This window comes from Nanorana parkeri, unplaced genomic scaffold (assembly GCF_000935625.1).
Source record: "Nanorana parkeri isolate BGI_ZX_2015 unplaced genomic scaffold, ASM93562v1 scaffold1494, whole genome shotgun sequence".
Taxonomy (NCBI): domain Eukaryota; kingdom Metazoa; phylum Chordata; class Amphibia; order Anura; family Dicroglossidae; genus Nanorana; species Nanorana parkeri.
The window spans coordinates 234,414-254,894 of NW_017307762.1; the positions used below are offsets into that span (position 1 = coordinate 234,414).

General features: G+C 41.8%; 1 protein-coding gene across 1 annotated transcript in view; it reads right to left on the bottom strand.

Annotated features, from left to right (window-relative positions):
• Window positions 1–20,481, bottom strand: part of LOC108798516 (EH domain-binding protein 1-like) — a 104,394-nt gene that overhangs the window by 72,130 nt on the left and 11,783 nt on the right. The window contains exon 4 of the mRNA XM_018570278.1: window positions 8,991–9,130. Coding sequence (XP_018425780.1) covers window positions 8,991–9,120 — 130 coding nt within the window. The 5' untranslated portion in view covers window positions 9,121–9,130. The remainder of the gene's footprint in view (window positions 1–8,990; window positions 9,131–20,481) is intronic.

Sequence of the window (20,481 nt, forward strand, 5' to 3'; positions counted from 1 at the left end):
GCGGTCCAGTTCTGGTCACCAGTACTAAGAAAAGATGTCCTTGAGTTGGAAAAAGTCCAGCGGAGGGCAACCAAACTAATTAGGGGTATGGAGGACCAGAGCTACGAGACAAGGCTACTAAATTTAAACATGTTCACATTGGAGGTGAGGAGATTAAGGGGGGATATGATTTTCATGTACAAAATGTTCAATGGTGGTAACAACATTAGCGATAAACCGTTTAAAATTAACTTCATTACAAAAACTAGAGGCCACCACCTAAAATTGGTGGAAAAAAAATTCCAGCACAAGGGGCGAAGGGGGTTCTTCACAGTAAGATCAGTTAGGGTCTGGAACTCACTGCCACAGGCGGTGATTTCAGCAAAGAATGTGGAATTGTTCAAGAAACTTTTGGACGATTTCTTAAGGGACCGTAATATACAGGGGTACAGGTACTCCTAGAATGAGATCCTAATAGGTTGGACTTGATGGACTAATGTCTTTATTCAACCTCAAATACTATGTAACTATGTAACTATGATAATAATGGATGGCAACCGTGCACATCAAGTTGTAGAAAGTGAGGACCACCCCCAAATATTTCAGCGGCCACTTTCCGCACATCTGTATGGCTAACACCACATGCAAACGTAGAGGGTTTTTGATCGGCCTTAGGAAATCCTTGAACTTTATTTGTCGAAACACTGTATGTGATCCAGAGGGAAGATATCTAATATTGACTGGCCTACACCCCGACACAGAAATTACTTTTGTCTCATACTATGCCCCCAACAAGAACCAACTCCCTTTCTTTACCCACCTACTCTCCACTGTGCATTTTCACTCCATTGGCTCGGTCATCCTTTGTGGCAACTCCAATCTCACCCTCTACCCACATTGCGATAGATCAAAAGATTCCCATATGACAATGCACTCCTCGAAGGCACTATGTGATCTTCTATCCCACAACTCGCTGACAGATTGTTGGCGTGAACTTAAACCTACCAAAACAGTTTACATGCATTATTGTCATCCTCACCAGGTCTCTTCGAGAATTGACCACATTTTTGCTCCCATTTCACTACTACTGTCAAGAAGACCAGGGTGTAACCCATAGAGCTAGCCATGGGTGTGCGTCTCTGCGTGGATGTGCGCGAGGACGCGCGCGTGCACACAGGTATGCGCGCGCACCACAGATTCTGGCACCAGACGGGCTATTTAAACTGTGCCTCCTGGATGTTTCAGTGCTGGATGATCGTCAGCTATTGCAGCTAGTATCCAGCTTGTTCCACGCGTTATTGACCCGGCTATCCTGATTCCCCTGGCTTCTCCTGTTCTTTGATCTCGGATTGTTCCTGACTATTCTCTGCCTACTGCATTGTACCTTGCTGCCCTCCTGGTTCTGACCTCGGCCTGCACCTCCTCTACGGCTACTCCTGCTACCTAGTCCTGCCTGCCACCTGGTTCCTGCTCTGCCACCTTCGCATCTTGCCACCCCCTAGCCTGCATCCGGACGTGCTTCCGGTGCGTTGTGTGCGGTATCACATTGACGGATTAGACGGATCCTGGCTCCAGCCTGCAGGCACTTGTGCCCCTCTGTGCCCTGAGCACCCTGTTCCACTTCCCAAGGGCCTTGGGAACGGAGTTGCAAGGTAGGCCTCCCTCGTCATCTCAAGCTCCGAAAAGGTACGTGACAACTACCTTCTCTCTTCAAGGCGCATATAACTCCCGTACCTTGGTCTGACCACTCTGCAGTGACTCTGATCCTTTCAAACATATCTCCTAGAGGTAACGGTTCATCTTGGATGCTGAATGATTCTCTTCTATCCGACCCCACCTTCCGCTCCTCTATCTCGGCCGACATAGTGGATTACATCTCAAATATTCGAACTCCTGACATTTCACCTATATTGCTCAGGGAAGCACACAAACCTGTAATTAGAGGTCAGCTTATTTATCTTGCATCCTAATTAAAAAGAGAGAGACTACAACGCCTTCATAAGCTGGAGCAAGAATTCTATACAGCAATGCAATCACTCCATAATGATCCCTCTCCTTCTAACAAATCAAAACAAGAAAACATTAGGCGAGACCTCAATTTATTGTTGACATATAATGCTGAGAAACAACTACAACGTATGGCTCATAAATATTACCTTAAAAAACAATAAAGCTGATTCTATGTTGGCATGAAAATTGCGCTCTCTAGACCCTATCAAGTTGCGCACTCGCGACGGTAACTTCACATGTAACCCCACCTCTATTCTTGAAATCTTCCACCACCATTTATCCAACCTTTACTCCCCTCCCACCCCGTTCTCTTCTATCTCAGCAGACCGGACATTTGATACACTCCCACTTCCCTCTCTTTCTCCTGACCAGATTGGATAGCCCTATTACAGCATAGGAGAATAAATTAGCCATTACATCTCTCCCGCCACATAAAAAAACCTGGTCCAGATGGATTTTCTGTCTCACACTATAAGGAATTTATAGATCTCTTATCACCGCTACTGGCTACTATGTACAATCGAGTCCGAGAAGGGGCTCTTTGGGTAAAGATTCCCTGGCTGCCTCCTTTTGCATGATACCGAAACCCAACTCCGACCATACACAATGGTCCAATTTCTGGCCTATTTCCCTTACTAATGTTGACATGAAAATTATGGCCAAAGTTCTATCTAATCGTTTAAATAACTTCATAGGCACGCTGATCGACAAAGACCAAGTTGACTTTATTCCCAATCGTCAAGCTAGTGATAATATCCGTAGAATTGTCCATCTTACCAACCTAACCAAAAAACCAGGGTACCCATCTATGCTACTCTCCCTTGACATCAGAAAAGCCTTTGACACCCTTTCTTGGCCATACCTCCTATACACACTTCGTCATTGAGGTTTTGGGCCCAATTTCATCTGTTGCATTTAATCCTTGTACAACTCCCCTACAGCCCATATATAATATTCGGGATTTAAATTTGACCCGATCCATATTCATAGGAGGTACAAGAAAGGGATGTCCCTTATCTCCCCTTCTATTCGCCCTAGCGATAGAAACCTTGGCACAAATCATACGTCCGATGTTAACATATCGGGACTGCAAATGGCGGGCGCGACTCACAAACTATGTTTATTTGCGGACGACGCCTTATTGCTCCTCACTAAACCTTATATCTTGCTTCCCAACCTCATGCGCGACCTGCGCAATTTTGAACTTCTTTCGGACTCAACATAAACGAATCTAAATCTATAGCCTTAAATATATCTTTGCCCCCCCCTCCACTCTCAATTCGTTACAACAATCCTATCACTTCCAATGGAATAGCACCTCCCTCCCCTATCTGGGTATCTCCCTCACCGCTTCCTACCACTCTCTTTATGCTCCTATCTTCCCCCAGATGTTTGCTAAACTCAGGTCTTTAATGTCGGTCTGGTTCAGGTATCGTATCTACTGGTTGGGGAGAATAGTGGCTGTAAAAATGACGCTTTTACCTAAACTTTTATAGCTTTTCAGAGTATTACCAGTCCATATATCCGCCCACACACAAAAACCTTTCAATCTCAGATAAATAAGTTTATCTGGGCAAACAAGACCCTGCATGTCCCCTACAAAACAATGTTCCTCCCTAAGTCTCAAGGAGGTTTGGGTTCCCCAGACATATACCGATATTATCTTGCCGCTCAGATTAGCCAACTCACTAAATACCACGCAACCACTGAAACTCCCTATTGGGTCTCTATAGAATCGTACCAGATGAACCCTGTAATGGCAGACCAAATTCTTTGGTTACTTCCTAAATCTAGGCCCGTTATATCTGACCCTGTCCTTTCACACTCTGCGTATTTGGGACTCCTCTTAAGTATTCGGCTGTCTTCCTTTCCCCTAATCTCCCACTCCTCTCATTCTTTTGCAATCCAGCATTCAGACCTGCTTTAGACTGCCCTGCCGCCTTTGCTTTTTGGTCCACAAACAATCTGACCCGTTTGTGGCAATTTCAAACAGAATCTGGAATAGCAACGTTCTCCCACCTTCAGGATCATCACCAGATACCAAACAGAGAATTCTTCCGGAGAGGATGAGTGGGCCAATACATGGCTGAATACCAAAACCTGTTAACCTAGTGCCAACGTATTGGAAATTAATTACAGTTATCCTTAGTGGTACATGGTCCCTGCTAGAATAGCAACCTTTGCTCCAGATTGTTCTGCATCATGTATTTGAGGTTGTACCGAGGACCGCACATATATTCATACTTAGTGGTCGTGTCCCGTAGTATCTACATTTTGGGATAACATTTTCCGTATCTTGAATATTTTATCCAACAAGGTCATTGATAAAAATCCAGCATTTGCCCTCCTCAATAATATCCCGTTCAACATCCCTAAGCCCATGCGGAAACTATTCCTATTTGTGCTCTCTGCAGCAAAACGTGAAATAGCCATATCCTGGAAATCCCCTACTCTTCATATCTCTAAAGTCAAACATTACGTTTCATGGATCATGACCCTTGAAAAAAGGTCTGCTAAACTCGATAATACCATGCTGACCTTTGACAGAATCTGGTCTCCTTGGGTGAGACATTACCTACCTGTTAATTTCGACCAAAGATTTTTTACCATATAAAATTTGATTTATAGTGTCTCCACCTTCCAACTATGGTTTACCCTTCTCCCTGCCCTATAATATTCAATGCTATCTATCTCTCATTTTTTCTCTCCTCTTTTTCACCTGGTATGACTCTTCTCGGTACTCCTTCAACATACTCCGGTGTAATTACCGGAGATGCCAATCATGTGTTGCGTCTCTCCCCCTAGTTTATACCCTCATGTTACACAATATACTTACACAATATTATTGAGTTATGAATGCTTTCTGATAGTCCACATTATCCCTACCCCCCAATGGTAGAGTGTATTGTGATCACTTATATGCTTAGTGTCCTCATGTTTTGCCTATACACATTACAGCCCTCACACCTGGACCTTAATGTTTTCGTTGGATATGTACGCCAGTAGCATGTATACTTGGTCTTTGATCTATGTACCCCATGTCTGTATCTTACTTTCTCTACTAATGTAACTGGATCTTTTTCTATCATTTGTTGGTATATTTCTACAAAACTAATAAAGCTTTGAAATGAAAAAAAAAAGTAGTGAGGATCACCAGCACTCAGAAGATGATGTTAAATCTGTGTGTTCATTTATTAAAGCAAATCATCACATATATCACATAGCCAACATAGGGTCCCTGCATCGGGGCAACGAAGGTGGCAACCCTCCACTCCGCTACCCACTGAACACAGGGTCATGACCACTTTTGGGTTGAGAACCAGGGCTCTAAAGCAATCTAAAGCAGCTCATTGATTTTATATAAAACCATCCCTAAAGGTGGGCAGTACATAGGTACACAAGGTTACAAACAGTTATAAAGGGTAGACAAACAAGCAAAATATATGTGCAATGTGGGTATGTGACAACATTAGGTATTGCAAAGAGTCTATTGCTTTAAATTAGACAGCTCAAAGAGCCAGTAGGAAGCAAGCTTGCATAGGGAGTCATATGTACCCTCTCATGTACAGTACATACGATAGAAACTATACATAGAAATATGTTTTTGAAAACAATAACATGTTTGGCATGTTTGGCTGAGATTATAGATGTTTAGCAGACACTGGCAGGATCTTTAAATTATTAATTACTAAAATATGACTGTATGCGCTCATACACATTTTAATTTAAGATGCTCATTAGGAATCACAGCCTGTTAAGCTTCTTTGATAGTCTTCAATTATAATAGATAGTTCTTTTATTTCATATGCAATATGTGTATGAAACAGGCCAGTGACTTTACTCATGCAGTGTAAAATACAAAAAATTAGGAAAATAGTGACTCAGGCAGTGCACAGAGTGTCCCTAAAACAATGCATTTATTAATTATCAAAAAACATTATTCTACCAAATAAAAGACAAAACACCCTTTTTCATTAATATCCCCTCCATGGTCCAGAATTAGTATAAACTTACCCCAAACTCCATTACTCCCATGTGGAGCAGGATACCGCACGCCATCCACCCATGACCAACATAACAATAATTAAAGGATAATTAAAGCCTCCGTTTTTTTTGCATAGATCTACTGCTAGCAGCAAAATCCATACCAGGCACTTTAGGTCTGGTAGGAATTTTACTTCCCAACCAATATTTAAGGCTATAGGGGAACCCCACCCCACAAAAATGGGGACAAAAACACGGGGTCCCCCCTAAAATCCCTACCAGACCCTTGATCCGACCACAGGCCAGTAAAGAGGGGGAGATGATCGAGCGCCCCTTCCACTCCCTGCGCCTTACCAGGCCACGTGCCCTCGGCATTGGGAGGGTGTGCCCATGCCGATCTACAAGTTTTGTAAAATGAAAGGAGGTTTGCAACATGTCTATCATGCCACAATCAACGGTTTGACAAGAGATATCGTAGTCGGAGGTATTTATAAAAGTCCTTGCAGAAGTGCATATTTGCACCTGAGTTCCTTAAAGCAGTCAAGGAGATTCTTGGTGATTCTTGGTTAGAGATTTCCTATAGTGCGTACACCTACTGAGAGCCAATCACAAAGACTCAAATCCTCAAGCAACATTTCAAGATTAGACAAAGGCAGAGAGAGGAGAACGTGAGAGTTCTATACTGGAGCAAGTTTAGCTAATGAACCCCTGGTGCGGATGGTGGCCGTGATGGAGTCTAAACATGTCTTGTTGGGGTTGAGGCCTAGGGGCATAGCACATAACACTTGTTCTAAATTGTGTCCCAGGACCGAGGATTCAATTTGAGTCCATAGTTTGTCAGAAGAGGGAGTCCACCAGTGCCTAGGGTGATCTAATATGACAGCTTTATAGTATTTAATCACTTTCTGGAACACCCATACCTGCATGTAATTTTGGAGCATAGAGACAGTGTTTGGTAATACATGATTTTTTGCCTTCCAATATGACGTAGTTGATAGTTTTTTGGAGTTTCCCAAGGTAAGATGGAAGAATAGGAATTGGTAAGGCATGAAACAGATATAAAATGTGAGGGAGAACAAACATTTTAGTGAGAGATATTCTACCTGCCCAAAAAGCAGGAGTTTTTTGTAGGTATTTGCATACCTAGTTATTTTTAACCATATACACTAAAACAAAACATTTTGTGATTTTTCTCCTTTAAGTGTGATAAAAAAGTCAGATAAAGAAACTTGGCCAGGCTCATTAAAATTTTGTTTAGAAAAATTGGCAGAAAAGACAAAAGATAACAGATGTAGGGGTCTTTCTTCTGATATGATGGTCTATTTAAAACCCTCATCAGACAAGGAAATGGCTTTATTTTGCCTCCAGCATAAGAAATCATTAGGTTTATCTACCTGCATTATCAAAATTGGCCACAAGATGGAGCTGAAGAGAAAACATCTTTGCGTATAGCAGCTTAGAGACTGGTTTCATTTTAAAAAAAGACTCCCAACATCCCTCTGCCCAAAAAGAAGGAAACAAGTGCATCTTGAGAGTCCAGGTTTCATTTTGGAAAGAGGAATCTACTGCCATTCCCAGCATGTGTCCGGAGGAATGAGCCCAAATCCATCTGAGGCAACATCGCTGGTATGAATGGACTTGTTTCTTTCTGTATTTGTAAGATGACACTATATTTACATGCTTTATATACTGATTATATGTTTCTATGTTCTTTTACCTGTTTCACCCCACCCTGCCTCGTTAATAAAGCATCAAGATTTAACTCAGTCTGGCGTATTGCAGCATAAGAGGGTTTAGCTGCATGTCGAGCTACATACAGAACACAAGGTATGTGTAGCGGGAACAGAACAGGCTTAGTACTATCCAAGACCCCATTGAAACCAGGGTGACAGCGTTTCAGCTCTTTGTTTGTGCTTTTTTTTTAGAGCGCTTTTTTCATGCGCTTTTTACAAGAGTTTTCTGTTCATATGCAAGAGCTTTCTAAGGTGTGTTTTCAGCTTGTTTTCAGTTGTCCAATGAAAAGCAGTCTCGTGCTGATCAGCGCTTTTCTTTTAATTGAAGTCTTTGGAGCAAAACGAGTTGATAAGCGCAACAAAAGAAGGCCAATAACTATTTTAAACAACGGGCGTATGTTTACATGCGATTCAGCGCGTTTGTGTGAAAGGCCCCTTTAGAAATACATGGGATTTTGATTTGCATGTGTTTCAGCGCAGAAAAAAAGCAGGCAACAAAATGCCTGGTGTGAACGTGGCCTTAAAATAAAAACCGAGAGTTGGTGCTTAAACTAGATGTATTGCCAATTGAAAGTTTTGGCACACCTTGGGGTCACTAATTTTTGGTGATGTTAACATTCGTAGAGAAGCAGAGTCCCCAGGAGGCATAAGCACAGAAGCTGGAATCACCACAGCAGAAAATAGGAAAGCTGAAAAAACTGCCAACATGGCTTGCAGCTCCTACCAAAGAGGGTTTGGAACTGAAGTACCTAAACTACATGAACTTTAACCACTTCAGCTATTGTGCAATATGATGTAGGACAATGTCAGTAGAATAAATAGCTTGAGCACACTAGCACAGGGTAACTTAGTTGCTTTGTGTCACAAGTGGATGAGGTAGGTTTTCCTCAGAGTAAGGAACACCAATACCAGGAACCCTCTCTGTACTAGGTGACAATTGCAATACCTGAATTTTACTGTTTACTCCTTTGTAAATGGGTTATTAACCTTCAGATGTAACATTTAAGGTAATTTAAGGTAATAAAGTGGCATTATACAGTGTAAAAGTTAAAACCAAACAATTGATAGGACAATGTTTCAATGGCAGTATGTGTCTAATCCAGTTTAATGCTCCAGGGCCTTTTTGTATTTGTGCTCCCTATTTCCTACTACAATACACATTGTACTGGTCTTTTGGTTACTGTATATGGAAAGAGAAGAAACATACTAATTAAACAAAATAAATAAAAACTTACTGCAAGAAGAGATAATAGTTATGTTAAGCATTTTATGGTCAATGTTTACCTCGGTGTGCAATTCCTAAAGAACTGCGACTTTGTCTGTGTGACTTTTCTTCCTCTTCCTCCTCGTTGAAGTCATTCATGTCTGCAATGTCTGATGGCTTTAGACTCAGGAGACTGGCAATACTCTGCATGTCTTCATCCCTGACACAAAGAGAGTTAATGTAAAATGTCAAGTACAGGCCAAGACTAAACAAAAAGAAACAAAAGGATGCTATTTAGTAATTTCTTATGTGAAATAAAATTTTGCATCATTATGATTATTGGTCTACCCCACAACCTTTTAACCTCTTGCCGTCCGCCCGTAGTAAAAAAACGGACGGACGGCACTGCTGCATTTGCGGGTTGCCGTCTCCAGACGGCAATTTTTTTCTGCTCGCGCGCGCCCCCTAGCGGGCACGCACGGGCAGAACAGACCCGACCGTTGCACACACCCGTTACCGGGTGTTTCACATATAGGCGATCAGCGGGTCCATAGCCTGCCGATCGCCTATATGTGCTCGTTCGCGGCAAAGAACTCGGACCAAAAGTGGGAATGTTTTAAAAACACATTACATATTGCCATTGCCAAATGTATACCATTGGGTAATAAAAGTATACGGGTTTGACGCCTACGATAAAACACTTAGTTCATCACAGAACATAGCCAAGTGGCTGAAAGAACCCGGGATACAACAAAGGCTTAGTCTACTTAATGCGAATAAAGCAGTGGGACCGGATAATCTGCACCCCAAGATACTTAAGGAACTAAGCGCGGTTATAACAAGACCATTATTCATCATTTTTAAGGACCCATACACAGACACACACACACACACACAATAGGCTGGACTTGATGGACATATGTCTTTATTCAACCTCAAATACTATGTAACTATGTAACTTGTCACAGATAGGGGAAAATGAAGGTTAAAACAAAAAGGAAACATTACATTCTTGAACATTTACATCACATTGGCAAATAATACAAGAACACAAGTTCCACAATCTGGCCACAAGAAAACATACATGCAAACTGTGGGCATAGCATTGTTTAGGCTTTTTTTCATATCTCAATAGGTTGAACTCGATGGACATGTGTCTTTTTTCAACCTGACTAACTATTTAACTATGTAACTGCTACCAAGTTATAAACTTGTGAGAGACCTACACTTCTAGTAAAAAAACAAAAACAAAAAAACAAACAAAAAAAAAACCTCTGCTCTCTAGCAGATAACAGGAATGGCTTGGAGAAACATAAAATATACCCCAGGCAGCAGTGGGCCCCAACAATATTGACAATTATTTCTTTCAGACATCTGACCTCATACTATTAACGTCAAAGCACAGTAACTGGATGCAAATACATGATTATCAAATATGACACTCATTTACCTACGTTGAAAGGCCAAATACAGATATTGGACTCATTATCATATTAGAAGGATTGAAATGATTCAACTCCCATATCCCAAAACATAAAAGGTATACTCCTTTTAAATTTACAAATAGAGAGCTAGATAGCAAATTAAGGTTCGCAGTTTAGATGTATTGTATTTGTTTCTGTCAAAGAACCTACATACCTTTACTATTAAAAACCTTTCCACATACTTCCATGTCATCAAAAGCAGTGTCTAAGCTGTTAAGTAGATTCGATTTAAAAGGTAGATATAAAACCAAGGTTAACAATTTAGAGATTAATCCACAGGAAAAGTTTCTTCGAAGATGAAGAAATAAAAACTCCTTGCATGATGGGATCTCTAAAAGAAATTAAATGTAGCTAGCATGCTTTAAGATGAAACCAAGATGAAAAGGGCTTGCTGATGTTAATTGGATATAATATTGCTGATGGATCTTGAAAAATCCAAAAAACTGTTTTTGTTTGCTACAAACTACCTATATACAGCTAAACACATAAGTAAAATGCACATTTGAGAGCTGCCAAAGATTTTGAATTTCTGTCCACCCAGTCCTGAAATTCACAGTTTTGTCCCACTTTTACTTACAGGTCTTCCAATGACCCCCACCCTGTGAGTGGACAGCAAAAGGTGAAGCAGCACACAAAATGTTTCCGTCACTCTGCTCTGCTTTAAAGCCCCGTTCACATTGAGCGATTTATCGCGCGGTAATTCCTGCCATATCGCGGCAAATTACCGCGCGATATCGCGCTCCAATACATTTAATGGGGCAAAGGGTCCTGCTGTCGCGGGTCGTGTGTCGCTACAGCAGGACCCTTTTTGGAGCGGATTTAGCCGCAATTCAAGCTTGCTCAATGCAAGCTTGAACGCGATGTCGCGCAATATGCAAATCGCGTGACAAATGCGCGATTTGCATATCGCGCAGCAGGAACGGGGCCTAAATGACATTCATCAAGTTTCTGATGGCATTATTGAATGTTCTAATGAGAATATACATATAAATGTTCATATGAAAAGCTACCAGTGTATGACCAACTTTACAGAGACCAGGAGGCATTAATGTTTGCATTACAGGGACCAGGGCTGAAACAATGATCGTTTTAAAGAGGACAAGAAGGCATTAATGTAGAACTCCAGCCAACACAGACTAAGCTAAAAACTGATAGCCCATTAAAAGATTTTTAAAAAAGCAGATTTTGTTGCAATATTTACTTTTTATATTTTATCATCCCTGCAGTACTTAATCATAAGATGCCCTCAGTCTGATGGCTAGCATCATTAAACCCTCTTCCTATGAACCCAGGCAGTCCTGGACCTGCCCCTGCCTGTGAGAGTGAAAGCAGAAGCAGCATATTGGTGAGCTTATCTCTGTCACTCTTTCCCTCTTATCAGCATGTCCCTTGTCTGTGCATTAACTGATTGGCTCCTTCTGTTACTTCTTCCTCTTATACCGCAACCCTGCTGAACATGGACTGCAATGGGCTGATACTATGTCATATTCAGATATTTATTACAGTATTTATATAGCGCCAACAATTTACACAGCACACATTCACATCAGTCCCTGCCCTCCAGGAGCTTGCAATCTAAGGTCCTGCCCTCCAGGAGCTTGCAATCTAAGGTCCTGCCCTCCAGGAGCTTGCAATCTAAGGTCCTGCCCTCCAGGAGCTTACAATCTAAGGTCCTGCCCTCCAGGAGCTTACAATCTAAGGTCCCTATCACATGCAAACATACAAGGGCCAAATTAGACTGGAGCCAATTAACCTACCAGCATGTCTTTAGAATGTGGGAGGTAACAGGAGTACCCGCAGGAAACCCACGCAAGCACAGGGAGAACATGCAAACTCCTTGCAGATAGTGTCCTGACCGGCAGAAGTGCTAACCACAACGCCACTGTGCTGCCCTTATTTACACTGCTTGAATTTTAAAAATTATTTTAATTATGTATTATTGATTACGGAGCTGCATTATTTTCCTCTTTTATATCTTCCTGCAGCTCGGCTTTAATGAGTGCATTACAGAGATGAGGTATGCATTAGCGAGTACATAATACCGCAACCCTGCTGAACATGGACTGCAATGGGCTGATACTATGTCATATTCAGATATTTATTACAGTATTTATATAGCGCCAACAATTTACACAGCAGACATTCACATCAGTCCCTGCCCTCCAGGAGCTTGCAATCTAAGGTCCTGCCCTCCAGGAGCTTGCAATCTAAGGTCCTGCCCTCCAGGAGCTTGCAATCTAAGGTCCTGCCCTCCAGGAGCTTACAATCTAAGGTCCCTATCACATGCAAACATACAAGGGCCAAATTAGACTGGAGCCAATTAACCTACCAGCATGTCTTTAGAATGTGGGAGGTAACAGGAGTACCCGCAGGAAACCCACGCAAGCACAGGGAGAACATGCAAACTCCTTGCAGATAGTGTCCTGACCGGCAGAAGTGCTAACCACAACGCCACTGTGCTGCCCTTATTTACACTGCTTGAATTTTAAAAATTATTTTAATTATGTATTATTGATTACGGAGCTGCATTATTTTCCTCTTTTATATCTTCCTGCAGCTCGGCTTTAATGAGTGCATTACAGAGATGAGGTATGCATTAGCGAGTACATAACAGATACCAGTGTAGCAGCAATGAGTGTATTACAGAAGCCAGGAAGGAATTAAGGAGATCAGGACTGGATGCAGGGATGAGGGCATTACAGAGACCAGGACAGCAATAATGAGTGTATTACATAGACAACGGTTGTATCAATTAGTGCATTAAAAGTTCAGTGTTGAAACGATCAGTGTATTACAGAGACCAGGGGTACCCGGTTTGATATGTGTGGCTGCTCTGCCAGCCAGAAGGGAGGCACCTTCCTGCATTCAATTGATGGCAGTGGAGGGATGGCCTGCACCATCTAGTCCAACACTACCTTCATCGGATGTGATTTGTGTCTAGTGCTACATGTCCCAAATACAGTGAGCAGGGCAGCCATCAGTGGGGTACAGCCGATACTCATGTAAGGGGCCCGGGTCCCTTACATGACTATCGGCCAACGGTGAAGGGCGAGGAGGCGGAGGCCTGGCCCTAGCAGCGCAGGGCCCCAGCATTACCGCTCCAGTGGCTTTGAGACAAGCTGGGGCCTCATCAGCGGCGCTGCTCGTCTGATGTCGTACTGGCCGGTTCGCCGGCAGACGAGGCCATGTGTGCAAGTAAGAGGAGCTAGGTAGGAAGGAAAGGAGGGATGCAGCCCTGACCAGCCCACCTGAGACCCCTTCAGAGCCCACCACAGACAGTCGTAGATGGGCTGTGCAGCATCTATGGTGGGCTCTGCAGAATCACTCTCAGGTGGGTCCTGTGTCCAGTGCGTCACTAAGCCCTGCGCCCAGAGCGTCACTAAGACCTGCGTCTAGCGGCGGGTGGGGGTGGGGCCCGGCCTAAAGCCGTGTAAGGGGCCCCAAAATTTCTGATGGCTGCCCTGACAGTGAGCACTCTACTAGTGCTGTGTTCACCAGCACACCCAGTTGGGTGAAAAAAGGTTGCACTGTCCACAGCAGCTAGTTGGCATGATATGGAAAATCTGCTCTCCCTGTTGTAACTATCCCTTCTGCCTGAACATGACTAGCACAACCTGTTCCAGACCTCCCTTGACTTTTCATTTTGAGAAAAATAAGTATATATTTTCATATGATTTGTTACATACAGCAAATTAGGTGAAAATAAGTTACAGTTTATAAAAGGTCCAAAACTGTTCCTCAGTATCTAATGCCATGTTCCCCTCTAATGAGGGGTATTTTTAGGCACAGGAACAGACCGAAGATTTTTGAAAGGAGCTTCTCTAACCCATATACATGTTATTTAAAGCAAAAAAGCACCAAATCACCCTAATTTTGCCTTTCCTATTGACTCCAATTGGAAATTTTAGTGAACTTTTCAGAGATTTCAGGAAAGCAAGTCCTATCAGTTTTGTTCATGCCTACTACCCAGTGTTAGCACTTAGATTTTGGGTTTCCTGAGGTCCATTCTATATAAATATCATATCATTAACACCTTCATGACTAAGCTTGTTTTCAGTTTCTGTTCGTAAATGACTGACACACTTTTTAAATTTTTGCTGTGCGATTCGTCCATGGCAGTAATATACTTTCTTACTAGATGTACCCACACATATTATATATTGTTTTTTAGAGGACAGATAGGGCTATATAATTATATCAAACATGTGTACCTAACATGAAAAATTGAGAGTTTTACCCCTTGTATGGTGCTTATCAGAGGTACGGGAAAATAGCGGAGGGGGGAGGCAGTACTTGATGGGTACACCAGTTAATGCTTGTAGTATGGTAGGTATAGGTACGGGGGAAATTCATCAGCAGATGATGAGAAAATGGTTACCTGCATTGAATTACATTAGATCTGTGTGCTAATTGCAAGGGGCAAAGGTGTTGAAAATGTTTCAATGTTTAAATGTTGGTGAGCCAGGGAACCAGAATAGGGGGGGGAGTAGACAGTTGGATGAAGGTGAAAAAAGGGGGAGGAGTTTAGATGATGGTGTTTAATTCTAATTCCTCGTTCAAACCGTGGGGGGACAGTGTGTTTAATTTGAAGATCCAGTAAGTTTCTTGCTTGCAGAGGCGGTGGAATCTTTCGGCTGGTGGTAATTTCAAGGGTATTTGTTCAATTGCAAACACTTTCAGGTGGGCTGTATTTTTCTGGTGTTTAAGGAGAAAGTGGCGTGGGACACTATGTTCGGTGCATCCATCTTCGACGAACCTCCTATGTTCCCCAATTCGCTTGCGGAGGGGGCGGATGGTGCGGCCTATGTAGAGTAGGTTGCAAGGGCATTGTAGGCCGTAGATGACGTGGTCGTGGGCACAGGTGATGAATTGAGTGATTGTGAACTTGTTTCCCAAGTTGTCGTGGAAGTGTGATTGGCCGTGGGTGATGAATTGGCACGTGAGGCATAGACGTTTTTTACATTTGTGGACCCCTGTCCTGTTATTGAACAGGAGTGTCTGTCTGAGTTTGGGTTGGAAGGATGAGATTTTGCTAGGGGCCACTATGTTCTTGACGCTGCGAGCTTTTTTAAAGATGACGGAGGGTTTGGGTGGGAGTAGTGGTCCCAACTGAGGGTCACATAGTAGTAGATGCCAATTCTTGCAGAGGATGGCTTCAATGGCCTCGTAGCTATTGTTGAATGGGGTAATGAAGCGAGCTGTTTTTTTGAGGGGTTCACCTGTCAGAATCAGATCTCACTAAAGGTTTCTGATCGTGCCCAGATGATCAGAAGTGATACATTTCAGGCACAGAGATACATTGTAACATTGTGCCTGAAATGTATCACACAGCTTCATAGATATTGGCCAGTCTCTGGAGCTGTCAAAATGAATAGCAGAGAGGTGACTCACTCTGCTACCTCTCTGCTATCTTTAGCTGTCAAATACCGGATCGCTATTTAGCAATCCGGTATTTCTATGTAACGGCTTCATTCTTTCATTAATGAAAGAAAGTAGCTTTTACAAAAGCTTAACTGTTTCATGAACAAATGCCTCAATACTGAGGCATTCATTAATGAATGGTAACCGCTGAGAATCAGTGGTTACCAGCATTACAGAGCCTCAAATATCTGGTCACGTACAGTGTACGTCTCCCGTCATAAAGGGGTTAATATGTCTCCTGCAGAGCACAAATCTGCAATAATATAGTTGTGGTGGCTTTTTGACCTATTTACCCATGAGGTGTGAAACTGTTGGTGCAAAGGACTTTCTTATTTTCATACCTATACATGTACTTTGTACTCTCATGAAAGTGTACATACTGAGACTTTCAGAGATCTTACTTTTAGATAGAATGCTGTGCCTTTGCTGTTTTATTGTATTTTAATAGATATGCAACAGCCATTTTAAATATGCACATTCAAGGAGCAAAACTTGTAAAATGTGTTTAAGTTCCACTTAAGTTTTTAACCTAGACTGTAATTAGGATAGTTTCTTCTGTAGCTGCATCCTTGTGCTATTATGTATGATGAAGACAATTTAGGAGTGAGTGGAATATTTTTTGAATAAGGGAAATTATAGTAGGTGAAAGGCAACGAAATACAATATTAGAGACTACGGTTATTCACTTAGCTCCCGAAGGCAGCCGATTGAATAACCGAGCCGAAGGGAAGGGAGTCAAATGCTATTTGGCTATTGACTACAGCCTTGTACGGCTGATTTCAGCCGTACATCGGCAGCCTTTGCTCTGCATGTTCGGCTGAGCCGAAGTGCAGAAGTAGTTCGGCTCAGCCGATCCAACATCTGGGTCGTCTGAGCCGAAGCTCCGGCTAGCGTTTACCCCTATTCTCATAGGGGCTAAACGGCAATGCGTGAATAGCTGAATGCCACTCCTGCTATTCTGCTTGCTACCTCCGAGGTAGCGAGCAAAATAGAAAACTATTTAAATGAATGAAAAAAAAAAGTTGAATTTTTTTTTTACAAATTTAAAGAAATAGGAAAATTTAAGAAAAAAAAAAAATATTTGAAAGAAAAGAAAAAATATATAAATAATGTTTTAATAAAACGACGCACAACGACCCAACCGCACGTGACAAACTCCCGCTGCTTACTGTCAAATATGACAGATGCCGGCAAAATATAAACAATCGGGCAGAGCTAGCAGTGACATCACCGCTGTCTCTGCCCAACTGTTTCCTATTGGGCACAGAGAACTGCGAGAGCCATGATTGGGCAAAGTCATGATGACTCTGCCCAATCATGGCTCACCCGTTAAAACTGTAAACAGTTGGTCGGAGCTAGCTGTCACTGCTGGCTCCGCCCAATTGTTTAGAAGTTGCCGGCATCTGTCAAAATGCCATTCGTCGCCATTTTTAAAATTATTACTTCTGTTTATTTTTTATTGTTTTATTTCATCGAGTCGTCGCAGACAACGCTGGACGCTGTAATTGACCCTGGATTACATCAGTGGATTAATTTTTCTTTTGTTTTAATAAAGTCTGGACTTTTTATTTCAATTTATTTTAACCCTTTAGTGAATGGGTAGGGGTACCTCATTCACAAGAGGGGGCCCGCATCTGGGTGACCCCCGGAAAAAGCACCCTCTCCAGTGCCGAGGCCTGTGCTTGGATCAAGGGTCTGGTATGTAATTTTAGGTGGGACCCCATGTTTTTTTCCCCACATTTTTGGGGGCGGGGTTCCTCAAAATTCCTACCAGACCTTAAGGGCCTGGTATGACTTTAAGGGGGAACCCCACACACTTTGTTGTTTTTTTTACATTCCTACCAGACCTAGAGGGTCTGGTATTGTTTGGAAGGGGGAACCGCATGCTTTAAAAAAAAAAAAAAAAAATGTTTATTAAAATCACTGCTCCTTTAAAAACTGTATTTTTTAAAAGTGCAATACCCCGGTCCCCATACACTTTTTATGGCCAATAACTTGCATATAAACCCTCTTAAAGGGCACAATTGTTTTTGAAAGTTCTACCCCCATAGACTTGCATTGATTTCAAACTTTTTGGATGTTCTAAAGTTCGAATTCAAACTGAACTCGGGCCTGTTCGGCCGATCACTTTTAAAAAGGCGTGTAAGATGGGGAACCAAGATGTCCTTACATTTCTTGTAATGGAGATCGAGAGGAGATTCTTAGAACTCCATGCTAAACAAATATTGTCTAAATACAAGAGGCATGTTTATCCTTACTTGTGGAGCTTTTTGTGTGTTTCTTCCAGATCTGTGTATTAATCCGATATGAAACGGCTCCTGCCCTTTGGCTGGTCTAGTATCTGCCTGTGCTACTGTGTATAGCACAGTGATGATGTCACTGTTATTTTTTTCAAAGCAATATCTGGGTTTCCAAATGCACTTAGTATACACAAAATAGTTTTTACAGTTTATGGATATTTAAGAATATACTTAGATAAAAAAAGCTCAAATTTGCATTTTATACCATGTTTCCATTGGTAGCTCGTCCAGTGTTATGTCAGCTGCTTGTGCACTAGCACCGGCTCTGCCTGTAAACCTTTAAATGCACCTTGTCAAGTGTACTGAACCATTAAACGCTTTTTTCCAAAGGGTCTTCTGGCCGATAAAATTAATTCATGTGTCTTCTCCTCTAGTGGAAGCAGTCCTTATTGCTGCACTGAACAGAGCCCACATGACCTAGGACAGCCCTTTAGTGTAGTAGTCCAGTGATCTTGGACTGCCACTGGATGCTATTCCAGGGGGCAAATCTGTGACAGCCTAGGTCCAGAGGAAGTGGATGAAATTACCCTGGTTGTCATACAGTCCAAAGACTGAGAACATCTTGAGGAGAACAATACGTACTGTGGGGGACAGCTCTGGACTGAAGTTGAATATTGTAGCAAACGCTGTTTTTTCAATTATTTTTTTATGGGTTTTTTTTTAACTTCAGTTTTAAACCTGAAAATTATCCATTCAATAGAATGTTTAAAAATATTAGTTTTTTGGGATAAATTCAAACATTGGATACACAACATTTATCATAAATCAAAAGCTGCAATATACCTTAACAACTATACTTCTGAGCCCTTTGCAGTCCTTAGTTGGCCTATTTAGCAAAAAATCCAACCACATGGGTTGATAACACAAAATTCCCTAGCACAGAAAACCACCTAGTGTACATCCTGTTAAATCCAAACATAAGAAAAAGTGGAATTCTCAGTCCAGTACTCTGTAGATACGCAGAAAACAGACATGCCCGAAATTTACAATTTACACAAGATAAACACACTATCACAAACTTCCCAGTAATCAAATCCTAATCAGAGATGGGATTCTCAGAAGAAATTAGCATAACTGTGTGTGCATTTGGTTCCCATAGTGGTACAACTTGTCTGATGGTAAAACATGCATTTCAAATTCTTTGATCTGCAAAATGAAAAGGTAGTGATTTTAAGGCATTAACAGGTCTTGGAATAGGAACAATGTTACTGTTCTTATGCTATGCCTATTGTCTATGTTTAATGTCCACCAAATATCCACTGTGATCAATATGTTCCTAATTATATGCTTTGATGTTATTGATAAAGTGGGTTGAAAACCCAAGTGAGCAATTTAGGTAACCAAAATGTGTTTCTGTAGTAAGTAATCTACATATGCTGAAAGATTTGAGGTAAAATTATGCTTGATATGACAGAATGAAAAGGTGGATTATCTGAGATTTGTACATTTTGGAGAGAGGGTCCTAAAAGCTATGCAATGCACAGGAAAATACACAAACAACAAGCTGCAATATGTTTTAGTTCTATTTTAGTTGGTCTTTTAGACCAAGAGCAAGGTGGCAAAAAGCGAATATGTAATCTTCATAAAGATAAGAAACTCTACTGGTAAATCAAGATTCACATGAATATATTAGGACATTGAAGAAGATTGCTGATTAAAACATAACTGTAAGAGGAAGTCTATAAAATTGCAAATACGCAGTTTGTGGGCTACAATAAACTTCAATTAGTTTTGTATACAAACACTTTGACAAGGCCCCTGTGAAATTGATTGTATATGAAATGTGTCCTTGTAGCTCATATATGAATAATTCACTGTTTTATGTACTTTCTATAAAAGTTACATTTTAGTTGCCAGCAGTCCTACAGGTGGGGTTTACTGCATGTTCCTGGTGTTCGCTTACACATATAGGTTCTATATCCATGTGTCCATGGACACATGGATAATTATTAAAAAAATTCTATGCTTGTGTTACTTTGACATGCTGCTTGTATTAATGAACCAAAATGCAACTGCGTTAATATTAAATCTCCTTTATTCAAGCCTGTTGGTTTCCTCCTTAGCAGCTATCCATAGAGAGTTTGGTATCTAAATAAAAAAATAGGGATGCACCAATACAGATACTAGTATCAACATCGGTGCCAATACAGGACACTTTCACGAGTACTTATACTCGTGGAGATGCCCCGATACATAGCGCTGATGCCGACGCTTTAACTTGTTAAATAGCTTTGGGCTGCTCATTTTTGTACAAGTGATCTGCCCGGATCACTTGTAGAGCAGCCCACTCGTCAGTTTTCCCCCCTGCTGGGCCCTCCCCTCCAAGGTCCGTCCCCCCCTGCAAGTTCCGTCCCCCCAGCCGCCCC